Consider the following 12,990-nt stretch of genomic DNA (forward strand, 5'->3'; position numbering starts at 1 on the left):
CCACAAAGGACAGGTGGAAGCATCTCATACTTAAGATAACGTTGGTAAGAAAATGCAGCTTAAGGCTCCTAGGACTGAGAGGTTATAGGAGTAAAGCACGAGCACTTACGGCGCCCTCTCCCTGGTGGAATGGCAGCACAGTGGTGTTTGATGTCTAGGGCACAGGCTGTGTGGAGCACTGGGTCAACAAATATATCTGCTTTGCTTTCCTTCAGCATGTTAAGCACTTCCTGGGGAGAGAGAGATTACAAGTACATCTTAAAAAAAGGAGAGAGAACAAAGCTCATACTGCTCAATGCTTGAGCTGCATCATCTTTTTAAATCCAGTGAAAAACCACCCCTGTCCCTGGATAATGATACAAATGCTGGTTTAGGCTGGATTCAATGTCCTGGTTTATGAGGGTTACCACAGTCATGTTCATTAAAAGACTTGTATTAGTCTAAAATACAAAATGCTATGTCAGAGTTACTTCAGTAAGAACTGAAATAAAGTGCCACAGTCATTGGGCACTTCCTACAGCCCTTGACCACAGGCAGTGCCCAGGCCATGCCCAGCACTCAGGAAGCCTGCAACAGACAGCAACAGAGCACAGGTTAGTTATAGGAAACTTCAGCATCCATAAACCAAGAAGGGATCCAAGCCTGGAATTGCTAAGGAGGCACTGTTGGCACAATTTGCACTGGCAAACTGAAAGCAAATTGAATCACTGCAGGCCAGAACAGAGATGTGTAAGGCAATTTGCAGAGCTCTGGTTTCATACTATCTAGAACATGGTCTGGGCTGGGATCTGGAAAAAAAGAAAAACAACCCACAGGCTTCTGCAGGGATGGGATGCCTTTTAGAGCACATTCAATGTATTTCCTTTACCTTCTTGCACATTTCAGTTTTTATTTTCAGTAGATTCACTTTCAGACACTCTTCCACCTGCCCAGTCTGCTCCTGAGCTGCTGCTTCTTCTGCACACAAGCTGGAAATCTATTTTGAAAAAGGTATTTTAACAGAAGTGGTAATGATTCTGCCTTTTAGCACACTTATAACTCAATACATTAGTTAATCACAGGGAGCAGCCAGAGAACACGAGATGCTTTTGCCCCCCCCTAGAATCCCCAGAGCCGAACACAGCTTGGCTCATGCAATATGCATACCCTTTGAAACCCAACAGCAAGAAGTCAATATTGCTGTATCGAGGAGGAAGGCAGGGAGAAAAAGAGCATTAAAATAATGTTAAGCTAGGAAATGAGCAATACTCATGGCAAGGCTGATTCAGCTATCAAAAACAAACAACAATAATCTGACTATTCCCGTTAAGGTCAACATGACCAGAGAACACACGGAGACTTCTTAATAACAGCAAAGCAGTGCTTTTCCACAGTCACAAGTACTGTTGACATCACAGATGACAAAAAAATTACACAGCATTAGCCCTGCACAGGAAGCTGCAGTTCCTGCACACTGGGCAGAGTCAAAAGCAGAAAAGCTGACTAGCTAGGAGCAGTTCAAAGGGGGGTTTTGTTTGTTTAATCAGGAGAGTTCATGTCTTAAGAAACAAACTGTTACATGAGGCATTTCATGAAATGTGAAGGGAGTTTTCATCCTGCAAAAGCAGCTGTGGAGCTGCTACTCCTACCTCTTCAGAGCAGTGCATCTGCAGCTGGGGATCCAGCCGGTAATCAAGAGCTGACTCCTGGATTATCACTCGGATTTGGTCCTCGCAGTCTGGAGAGAGACGCTATTAAGCGGAGAAAGTCATTAACCCACTCGATGACCTTCATCCTCATAAATCCATCACCTTGCATTTTAACCTGTGCATTCTGTAACACTTGTATACAAGCAGAAACACTCATGTACGTCCACCCAGCACGTTACGTCCACTGAACACATCACAGACCCAAGCTTGGTTTATTACACAATGAGTGGTGCTCAGCAGTTTATCATTCGCATGCACCAAACAAGCTCTACTCACCTGGTCTGCATATTTCAGCTTCAGGCATGAGATGACTTGCCCTTCCAACTCTGTATCATCCTTGGCCCTATTCAGGATATTCTGGCAGAACTTTGGTATGTCTGCTTTGCAGGCCTTCCTGAGCACTGGATTTAAGCGGTAATCTAATCAGGAAAGATGGGACAACTTCATTAGAGCCTACATCTCTTCACATTACAGACCATAACACTCCAAAAGAAATGTGACTTAAGTTTCCTGGATGACATCTACCACCAATACATTTCATTTTGTGGAAAAATCAGAATTAACTAACTTGTGAGGCAAGAGCTTCAGGAATGAAGTGGCTCCAATAACACACATTCAAGAACTTGACTGAATACAGTCAGTTCCAACAAAGTCACTGACAACCACGAAGGAGAATAAACCAAAGCAAATGCAGACCACTCAACAGCTCAAGTAGGCAAGTTAAGGTTTTATTTCAGATGAGAGTACCTGTGTTCTGTGTAATCTGGCGCTTGGTGATCATTTGCTTGCATTTAGGATCCATCACTTCGTTGTTCTTATTTTGTTTCAAACACTGCAACATATTTTTTGAGTCCGCTTCTGGACAAAATCGCTACAAAAGAAACCCAAGTTTCACTACTAAGCACTTGGAAAAAAGTTACAGGACACTTTGCAAGAAACAACCATCAAATTGGGTCTCATACCCAACTATGTTCACATTACTTAAGAAACTGGAAAGGGACTCTGAAGTCTCTACATGTATTGGTGTTCTACCTAAGTGCTGTCTGGACAAAGCAACAGGTAAAGACTTCATTAGTAACACTCAGGATAAAGTAAGACCATATAGAGCCAGAAAGTAGAGCACAGCTCACTGGCACTATTTTGCCCATTCTTGCCCTGAATTAGTCAGAAGTGAACAAGTTTATCCAAAGTTCAGACCAAGGTACTGATTTATTTTGTCAGAAACTAATTCTGTGGGTGTAACACAAGGCTGTTGCATCTTCCAATCCTCACCATTTTGTTGACATTACAGGTCTTTTTTTAAAAGCATGAGTCTGTACTGGGGAGCAATCTCTCAGATGCCCTGCTTTGTCCACAACACAGACTCAGGGTAGTGCACACAGACCACACGAACTAGTGTGTCAGGGCTTGCAATTCTGGCTACTGTACAAGAGTGCCAGGTATTAACACTCACTGCTGCTTTTCACATGGTACCACTTTAAGCCAGCATTTGTAGTGTGAAGTTTTCCATGATTCTGCCTGCTTTATCAGTTCAGTGGAAGTCTGTGTGCACTGGTTCAGCAGTGAACTGAAGGTGTTAGTCCTCTGTCATTTTAAATTCTTCACCCTGGCTAAAAGCCAATCCAAATCCAAACTGACTGGATGAAAACTGTGTAAGAACCCTCAGCACAGACTTCCTCAATTCTGCTAGCAGTTGAGAAATCCATTAGGCTTTGATCAGGTATTTGGAGAAAATAAAGTTGAAAGAGAAGAGCCATGGATAAAGCTGAGATTGATTCAGAATTAAGAAATGGATTACTTTGCAAAAAAGAAATCACACTTCCAAACCAACACAGCAGCCCTGCAACAGGCCTTCATAGGAAGTTCCAAACCAGCAGAGCTCTTATATCCACACTTCACCCTCTTAAACCAGCACACTACCATCACCTTAATCATCTGCTTGCAGACTCTCATGAGTGTGTAGTCCAGTTCTGGATCCATCATCTCTGTCTCCTGCAGCTTAAACACCTTCTGGTGGCACCGAGTACTCAATTGCTTCTTAATTTCTTTCAGACATTCAATGATCTACAACAGTGTTGCAATCACAAGGGTCACATTATTGATATGACTCAGAACAACAGAACAACTGTCATATGCTGCTCAAAACACACAGCTATGTGTTCCCCTAATGGCCACCTCCACCTGATCTGTACAGTCAAGTTCCCAATGCCTAGACTTTTGATGAAGTCATTACTTTTACTTTAGAACTTGCTTTAAACTCATCTTTTCTCACAAATATTTAGTGAAATGAAGAGGGTCACCTGGACTTACTGCAAAACCCCAAACCTCACCTTGCAGATATTACGCCCAAGAAATCTTTAGTGACATTTGCAGTAAGCAGCTGCTAATAGCTTAAAACTCACAAGAACTGAAGAATGAGGTGTCACAGCATCACATTCACCCACTATTCATGCTTGTGAACCAGGGAAAAAATACAAATGTAATGTTCCAAAATACTGTCAAAAGATTTCAGTGATATCAAAATGAAAATCTAACGCTGCACTCACAGGGGCAAAAGTGTTCTTCAGGAAATGAAAGGAGAAATTAAAGTGTAAATTATTAATAAAACCCATTACCTGAGCATTGCCATAGGGCACGTTTTGGCAGTAATTCTTGATGTCACTTTTGCAAGCCTCATACAGTTCTGGTTCAAGTCTGATGTCCTCAGTCTGCAGAAAAAATTACATTGTGAACTTTCAAGACAGACTCCAAAGACTATCTTACTTTGTTAATGTATTAACTAAGGCCTCTGCTCAGAGAAAGCAAGGAAATCTCAACAGGCAGGTCAGTTGCTTTGAATTTAAGGGTCTCAGGTGTGAGAAGTGGTGTTAGTAGGAAATTAACTTTGTGAATCAATGCAGTGGATCAGTTGGCTTTTTACACTGAAGGAGTTTAAACTGAATTTTAGAGCTGGCAAGTTGTTTCCACTGCTCCTCCCAAAACGACCTCAACACAATGTCCACGACAGTTAAAACCTTTTCACATGAAGGCTTAAGGACATACTAATAGCCATCCGTCTATTTGGTCATCTGGAAGATATTAACGAAGTCTCCTGCTCTTAGTGACTCCACATGAAGGCAGAAGTGCTGCCTCTTCTGATATGGGCCTACTTAAGGCAAAGCTTTAACACTCTACTCAACAAAGACCTTAAGAGTTTATTGCTGCAAGCACTGCAGCAGGAAGCTGAGAGGCAGCCTTTCCTACTAGAACAAATACTAGTCCTATTTATTCATTCGGTAACTTAGAGCAGCTGGAGTTGAGTTGCTTCATCTGTGCTTGTTTCCTGAGTCTGTAAAATGAAGCCTTTATTCTCTCCTAGAGGACTTTAAGGCCATCAGCATGTGTAGCACGTTGCTATCTAACACTAAACATAATCACTTCTAGCTGAAATTCCAATGACCATTTAGCTTGCCTTAGCCTTCATGAGACTATATTTAAGGCATTAAAGTAGATAATCATTACTTGGACCGTGAAGGGCAATTGAGCCTCATGTTGTAAGAAGAGTGGAAAAAATAAGTTAGATATATCTTACAAATGAGCTTCCCTTTTTTTTCCCCTCAGGGTGGACAAATCAGGAAGGTTTAATTGAAGGACCTTGCCAGAACAGCAGGCAGATCAAGCAAGAGTTTCATGCATGTTTACCATCTCTAGCTCCTCAACACGCAGCTGTTTGCGGCACTTCAGAGAGACCCTGTGCTCCTTGGCATCCTGCAAAGTATCATTGCGCACAGTTGTGCTCAGACAGATCACTACATCCACCCTGTAGAAAAGAAAATGCCTTTTTATTCATATACCCTTCACTTAGACTGGCCAAGATGTGTGTTGGATCACCACATCAAAGAAATCCATCTCAAGAACCCAAACACAACAAAGTCCTTGAGCCTCTCTGCTTACTTCTAGCTTGGGCAGAGCTCTGTGTAGAGTAACTGGATCCAAATTAAAACCTAAAGCTGATGCTATCTAACTGGAGTCCAACAGAAAGGAACACATTCAAAATCCCACCATACCCGTGCCCAGCAACATCTCTGCTCTTAAACCACATGAGCACTTAAGCAAATCTCTGCTTCGTCTCAGAACTAGATTAATAGCTACATGGCATTGTAAACAATATTTGTGCATTATGGGAAGGGCATTCATATCATAAAATGCAAATAGTCCTGCTATCCACTAACAGGATTGACCTTATCTGCAATTTAGCCTTACATCATTGCAGTAGGCCCCTAAAAAAATCCCCTTCACTGAAAAGAATAAATTAGCTAATAGGAGTGGGATATTTTCCCTTCCCAGATCAGCAACTAGAACAACTGTAGCCTGCATCTAAGAAGACAATGAATCTAACAAGGATACAAAACATTCTGGGCCATGCAGTCTACTAATTGGAACCACTCTCAGAGCATGGAAAATAAAGAGGACAGGCCTGTATGTAAGAGTAAAGCAGAAGTAATTTTAAAAGGCAGGCACTGCTTCTACCCTAAGCAGCTGGAAAATGCAGTTACTAAGGGAAAACCCACCAAACAATCAGCCTTTAAAGGGAGCCCAGCATTTTCTGTCCTATGAAACATAACTTCAGTGTGTATCTACACAATCAGATTGTTGTTTGGTCAGGTGCTACCTACTTTTTTTTGATGTTGGGGCAAAGTTTCAACACATCCTCCTTGCAAGCCATCTTAAACTTGTATGAGAACCTAAAATCTTTCATTTGAACCTGCAAGAGAGAAATGGGGGAAAACACCCCACCACAACTTTAGTCACCTGGAAGAATAAAAAAGACACAGAAAAAGAAAAGTGCTGCCCAAAAGAACACTTGTTGAATCATACAATCAGCAAATGCTTTTGTCTCCAACTTGTTAATGGGGAAGCAAAAGGGAGATGCTGCACTGATGAAGAAGCTGAGACACTATCTACTTATAAACCAGGAAAGGAGTGTCTGAAAACAAATTCTCTTGAAGTGACCATTTATGACCAGACACACAAGTACAACTGTCTGAATTCACAAAAGCACATAAAATACTATGGGAAATCAAAGAAGGAGGGGTTTAAAAATTAGCTAATACCTGTCAACACCCTCAACAAACAGGACAGGCTTCCACTGACAAGAAGAGTGTTGCTTACCAGTTGGAAATGAGTAACTCCGATTGCACACTTTTCATTCATCTCCTTCTGATGTTTGTTTTGTATTAAGCACTCCATCAGGTCCCCTGAATCAATCTGGTTATCTGCAACCTCCTGAAGATGATACGAAAGGCTTCAAAATGAGCTGCTCTTAAGTCATGATTTTTGTGCTCCTTTAGCCCACTTTGAGCAGCAAACAACAGAATTTACAGTGCCACGCTATATTGTGAACTTCCATTCACCATAAAATTGACCACATGAGAGTTGTACCATGCAAGTATTTACAGATATAGTTTAGACAAGAATCACCTCTGGCACGTGCACACTTTAGACTCAAGAGAACATACTGCAGACACTCATTGGTTACATGAAGTATTACAGTTATGTCCATTGCTATGTAACTACTCAACTCTGGGAGCAATGTAAGGAGTTATTTCAGCAATGCTGTGCAGCTGCACAGAGCACAGTGGTTAGACACACAGATTGCAAGCAAGGGAAAAGGAAAAAGTGTAGTTTTTAACTAACTGTAAAGAGTGATTTTTCCAATTACAGGGCAATTTTCATCTTCAAACTCTAGCTTTTATGCTAGGGCTCTGACAACAGCAGAAGTAGTAGATGTAACTAAGACTTTTTAGTTTAAGGTGTTTCTTTAATTAGAGACTCTTGTAACTGCTTACCTCTGGTTTTGCTTTTGAAGTGTTATCAAGAATGAAAACTAAAAACCTCTGACTTTTCCACTCAAGTGTTTTTTTTGCCCCAAAGATAGTCACGCTATTAGGGAGTACTCACATGACAGAATGTCTGGATGATGGGCTCACATGCTCTCATTAGAAGGGCTTCAATTTGAATGTCCTGCAGAAAACACACATCATGAAATCTTTTATTTTTACAAGGACTCTCAAAAAAAGGTTCTCAAAAAAAAAATTGTGATAACAAGTTTGCAGGGTTTTGCAAGATGCAATCCAGACAGCTTTGCCCTTCAGTTCTGTAAATCCTACAGTTCACTCCTGCCAACATGGCAAATGCAAGACGAGCCTTCTAGCTTAAGGGAAGAGTCTTGTCTCCACACAAACTTATTGCTTAGATATTTCAGCCAATCTTCTCTGAACTGGATGCTATAGCACCAGCAATCACCTTATACCTAGGCAGGAGTTGAAGATTCATGACATTTTTAAGCAAACCATTTTGTAACCACTGGAGGGAACCTTTTTCTAGAGCACAAGGTAAAGTTTAAGAGGTAGGGAACAGTCTGGAGTAAGATTGTCAAACATGCAGTCTCATAAAAGTAAGTAAAGCTGCAGACCTCTGAAAATCCCTAATGATATACTTGGCAGTTAATTCTTGCAGCTTCCTTCCTTGTCCCAAAAAATTTTGCAATACGGAACTCAAAACTAGTTGCAAACAAGTTCAAAAGATGAAATGCCATGACATATCTTGATTTGTACTAAAGGTAACTGGGTTATCTGTGTAGGAAATTTCAGCCTCAGACCACAACCTATTATAAGCTGGAGAAATGTCATCACCAGCCTAAAAATGATGAACTCTTGTTCAATTTTCTTCCTCAAGAATCTCACATGAAAACTTACATTGTATAGGTTAGAATGGCTGGTCTCTGCTTGATCCCAGAGAGGTGCATCTCTGCAGCTACTATAACCTCACTCTTCTTCATCACTATCAAATTGACACACCTAGGAATGGTCAACTATTCCCCTTATCCCAGGCTGAAAACTGCTCACCTCAGACTCCAGCTCAGTGAGGTTTCCCACAACGTCTCTGCAATCAGACACCAAGTCATCAAGATGGTCCTGAAGGCATTCCAGCTCCTAGAAAACCAGATATTTTTAGTGTGTGATCCCAGAATCCAGTTTGAAAACTTGGGCTTGAAATACTTAACACATGCAAAACTTCCTCCTTGTGAAGTCCTAAGTCTCATTTAATCATACTCCCAGAATACATTGGTGTAGAATGTTACTGCTTGTTCTCAAAACCTGCATGATGTGCTTTCACTTCTGAAATAGCAGATTTCATTTGTCCTTCACATAACCTTAGTGAGAGTTTCACCACTCAAACTACAAGCTATGATGGGCACTTTGAAGAGACAACTGTGCATGCTCTACTGCAACTGCTGCTGGATGGCTCCTGCCCTACAGCTATGCTAGGGCACAGCACTTGAACATGAAAGTATTTGTTGAAAGTTTGTTAAGTACCAGCAGATGTTAGTTCAGTTCTGTATAAACACAGGAAGTGTGTCAGCATTTGCCAAGTGGAAATGGGATAAAGTTTATGTTGGGAAATGTCAAGCTTATAATAGAGTATTACAAATAGGAGTCAGAGTGTGTGGGGTGTTGCTTCATTAAAGTCCTTGTTAACTACCCCTTTCCCCCTTCTCATTCCACTACACATTTGAACTTGATAAAGCTATGAAGAAGCTTTGTACCTACTGCAAACCACCTCCATGTCTCAGTCTAGCGTAGGATGTTTCAAACTACACACATTTTTAATATACTGTCATCTATAGTCAGCTAACAAGAAGATGTCCTTTTAGCCTGTTTTTTGCCCTTGCCACTCCTCCAGCTTTGCAAATGAATCAGCAGTGTTACTGTGTACACTACCTGTCCTGTCTCTGTTTTTTCGCTGCACCACTTCCCTAAGTCAATCATGCACTTGTCCTGAAGGGCTGGGTCCAGCTTCACATCCATGGCACGCTGGTGGAGGATTCTCTGGACCTCTGCTCTGCACTCTCGTGATAGCTGCAAAGAGGACAATGAGCATTTAACATATGGGGTCCCCAAATCCATACAATGCAAATAAGATGATGTCAGGTGGTGAGAGGGACCACAAACACCATCAGCAATCCCAGAAAGCACAGAAGTCCTGTACTGCTCAGCATGAGCCTGCTGGGGCCCCTACAAGTGATCCAGGCTCCAAAAGTTTGGAGCTCTATTTAGTTTGGATGGAAGCTCTTTTTATTCCACTAAAGTAAGTTTCCTGTTCTTCAACCTTCACTTTGCTTTCAAAATGCAATGCCAACACAGGTCTCTTGATCATTTGCTGCACCGCTCCCTTCATTCAAAGCTCCAGACTGCTTCTGGAGAAGAAAGTCAAAATAGCTCATGCCCTCAATACCAAAAGGGAAGCCCAGAATGAGGCAATACAGTCAGGCGTAATTTCTCCTCAGCAATCCCCACTTCAGCACAGAGCAAGCACTTGCCAAGACAGAGGAAGAAATAAATTGTAGGGAATCAAGAGATATTGATATGCTGCTTGTCAGATCTAAAATGTGCCAGCCAAAGCTTAAAACTTCATACATTTAAAAATCCAAACCACTGGAGGTTACCTGGTATTACGTGGCAAGCCCTGGAAAAATGTACAGGTCTAACCTCTGATGAGTTTTCTTTCAACCAAAATCTGAATATGACAGCTGCTCCCTTAGCCCGTTTTCCCCGTTAAAAACATATTTTAAAGCCTCTTCTCTCTGATAGATTATTTGCATTGAGGCTATTGATTTCTTTGCTCAGCACTAATATTAAATGGAATTAAGAAGCCTCAACTCAGCAGACTGCATTAAAAAAACATTCCTAAAAAAGAGAGATGTTTTTCATCAATACTTGACCTCTGCCACAAAAGACCTTTTAAATCAAGCTGTAGAAATTAATATTTAAGCCAGGCCATTGAGTAAATTCACCAACTCCTATGGGCTGTGTGTGCTGCAGTGCCAAAAGAAATGGAACCCAGCACCTGACTGCTCTCAAGGGAATGCCTTGGTAAAAGAAGGAGAGGGCAGCAAACTTGAAAAAAGTAGCCCTGAACCAAACAAAAGTGATTATGGTGGATTCCAGACTTCAGGGCAGCAAGTCAGATCCCTCCTGTCTTCTTTAAAAGCAGCATAAGAACATTTACCATTACAGTACGCTCCAAAGAACTGAAAGGATGCTTTGTATCAATAGGAAGAACTTAATGGAGTATAATCTGAAGTTGTACTCAAATGAAAATTTAATTAGAAACAGCCCAGGAAAGCTGGGCTTGGAAGTCCAACAAAGGAATCGCATTCCTCTTCAGAAAGACAAGAGAGAGGACTTGCACTGTGTCTAAACAGACATACACAAATTGATGCCAGCACACAGCTCTCCCTGGAGGCAGCTGCCACATCTTGATGTGGCCGTTTTGCCCCAGCAGAATCATAACATGGCCCTTCAAGGCATACTTGAGGAGGAGCTGGGGTCCCAAAGCAGTGCAAGTCCCACCTGTGGCAAAGGCTTCTAAGCAGCTTGTGCAAATTCTCACTGTTTCAGCACAGTGTGTCCAGCTTCCAAACACACGTGCAACCCTTCTATGACAGGTCAAAGGGCAGTACAAGTTGCACTCTAGCACTTACCCTTCTTCCTTGCTCCTCTGTTCGGTATGCATGCCTGTACAAGCAGGAGAAAACAGCCCCAGGAGGCATCAGCTCACTGGTCTCATTCCAGCCGTGGGTATGGCAGAGACGGGAGGCATCTCCCTGGCACTTGCGGTAAAGGACCGTGTCCAATCTGCAACAGAGAAGTTATCACTAACACTGTATTCAAACCTTTAACATTCCTCATTCTGAAATGCTATTAGGGTGGAAAAATCCACTTCAAGGTTCATACTCCTCCCCATCATTCAGCAGGAGTGCCTAACCAACTGAACCAACAGGTGGCAAAACGCCTGTCACCCGACTTGGAACCAAGTCCTCAGTCTTGCAAAAGGACACCAAGATCTTTAATTACAGATTAAATCTTCAGTGCTTCTTGAAGAGCCTCCCATTCTCTTCTGCAGCATGCCAGACAAATGCTGACACATGAGAAAATAAATCATCTCCTTGATGTCCTAAAACAGCACAAAGGCAAACACATACCATGTTTTGCTTGTATAATGTTTTCTGTGTACTCTGCAGCACTGCCATTTTGGAAGGTCAGTTTCATAGAAATATGAGGTAAATTAGTTATTGTCTGCTGTGGTTTGAGCTAAGTAAAAGACTCAGCATCCCCTGCTCTTGCATACAAGAAACTGCAAGTGCAGATCTCTTAACAGGATGTCTAATTACATTAAAGGTGAGATACTACTAACTTTCCAAAATGGAACTTCAGATTTCTGCCCCACTGCAGAAGACAAACATCAAATGGTATCAGTCAACTATAAAGAAAATCATTTCTACTCCATGCATCTGTGCTGGGTGCACAGTTAATAAAACAGTTTTTATAAGCCAGTTCTAAGGAACAGTGGCTAAACAAGAAAGATGAACTAACATCACTCAGCCTGTAATATGAACTAGAATTATCTTTACTTCCAGCAAAATGCAAATACTTGGTGTCTCCCTTCTTCCGGTCACTTCAGTTTTGCTCAAGCAACAGATTACGTGCTGGAAACTTGCTACAGGCAGAACCAGTAATGAAGAGGAAAAAAAATGAACTATTCTTGCCTACCTATGGAGACAGTTATTGAGCTGACTAACAGCCACAACACCCTAAACTCCCTATTCCATGAAGCCCCATGGATTTTAAAAGCAGAAGGTTCACAGAGCTTGTCAGCTCTTAACTACTGGCAATGCTGCCTATAGATACAGCTATGAGTGAGGTTTTCTTTATGTTTGATGTGAAGACCTTTGCAGTAATCGAAGCCCATGACTTCTTGCCTTACACTTCTTGTGGTCACTGAGAATGATTACTCCATTTCTCGCAGTAACTCCATTTAATGTACTCTACTTCTTCACCTCTCCATCTTCTTCAGAGGAAAAGCCAAACACTTACTCTTTCTTCACTGGTCACATTAATCAAATTTATACTCTTCTCATCTTAACCCACACAGTCACAGGGGCTTGGTATATATTTTAAAACAAAGCACTGCCACCTTCGGATTAGAAAGGTGGAAAGAGCAGTGTTCCAAAGAGAACTACATCTGCTCTACAGGCTGTAATCACACAGAGAATTAGAAAAGAGACAGAAATGTAAGCAGGGAGTCTTTTACAAAGGAGCTCTTTGTTATACTTAGTAGTTTGGTGGTCTTCAGGCCCATATTTTAGCAGTAGGAGCAGATAAAACTGGTTGCCACCTGCACAAAAATTGACCTTCAACTTCAGTATGGCCAGAGAGATCGAATTTCAGAGTTCAAACTTGAAATGCCTTTCAGGGTT

The 12,990-nt window shown here is 41.6% G+C and overlaps 1 protein-coding gene across 1 annotated transcript in view; it reads right to left on the reverse strand.

Annotated features, from left to right (window-relative positions):
• The window catches only part of GLG1 (golgi glycoprotein 1), an 83,022-nt gene that overhangs the window by 7,564 nt on the left and 62,468 nt on the right, over positions 1-12,990 (reverse strand). Inside the window, exons 11-24 of the mRNA XM_062007304.1 lie at positions 11,215-11,368; positions 9,452-9,589; positions 8,576-8,662; positions 7,629-7,691; positions 6,840-6,953; positions 6,344-6,432; positions 5,370-5,487; positions 4,304-4,396; positions 3,615-3,752; positions 2,436-2,559; positions 1,965-2,107; positions 1,629-1,730; positions 869-976; positions 110-230 (exon numbers count right to left, since the gene is read on the reverse strand). Of these exons, the coding sequence (XP_061863288.1) occupies positions 110-230; positions 869-976; positions 1,629-1,730; positions 1,965-2,107; positions 2,436-2,559; positions 3,615-3,752; positions 4,304-4,396; positions 5,370-5,487; positions 6,344-6,432; positions 6,840-6,953; positions 7,629-7,691; positions 8,576-8,662; positions 9,452-9,589; positions 11,215-11,368 (1,592 nt within the window). The remainder of the gene's footprint in view (positions 1-109; positions 231-868; positions 977-1,628; positions 1,731-1,964; positions 2,108-2,435; positions 2,560-3,614; positions 3,753-4,303; positions 4,397-5,369; positions 5,488-6,343; positions 6,433-6,839; positions 6,954-7,628; positions 7,692-8,575; positions 8,663-9,451; positions 9,590-11,214; positions 11,369-12,990) is intronic.

Source organism: Colius striatus, chromosome 14 (genome assembly GCF_028858725.1).
Source record: "Colius striatus isolate bColStr4 chromosome 14, bColStr4.1.hap1, whole genome shotgun sequence".
Taxonomy (NCBI): Eukaryota; Metazoa; Chordata; class Aves; order Coliiformes; family Coliidae; genus Colius; species Colius striatus.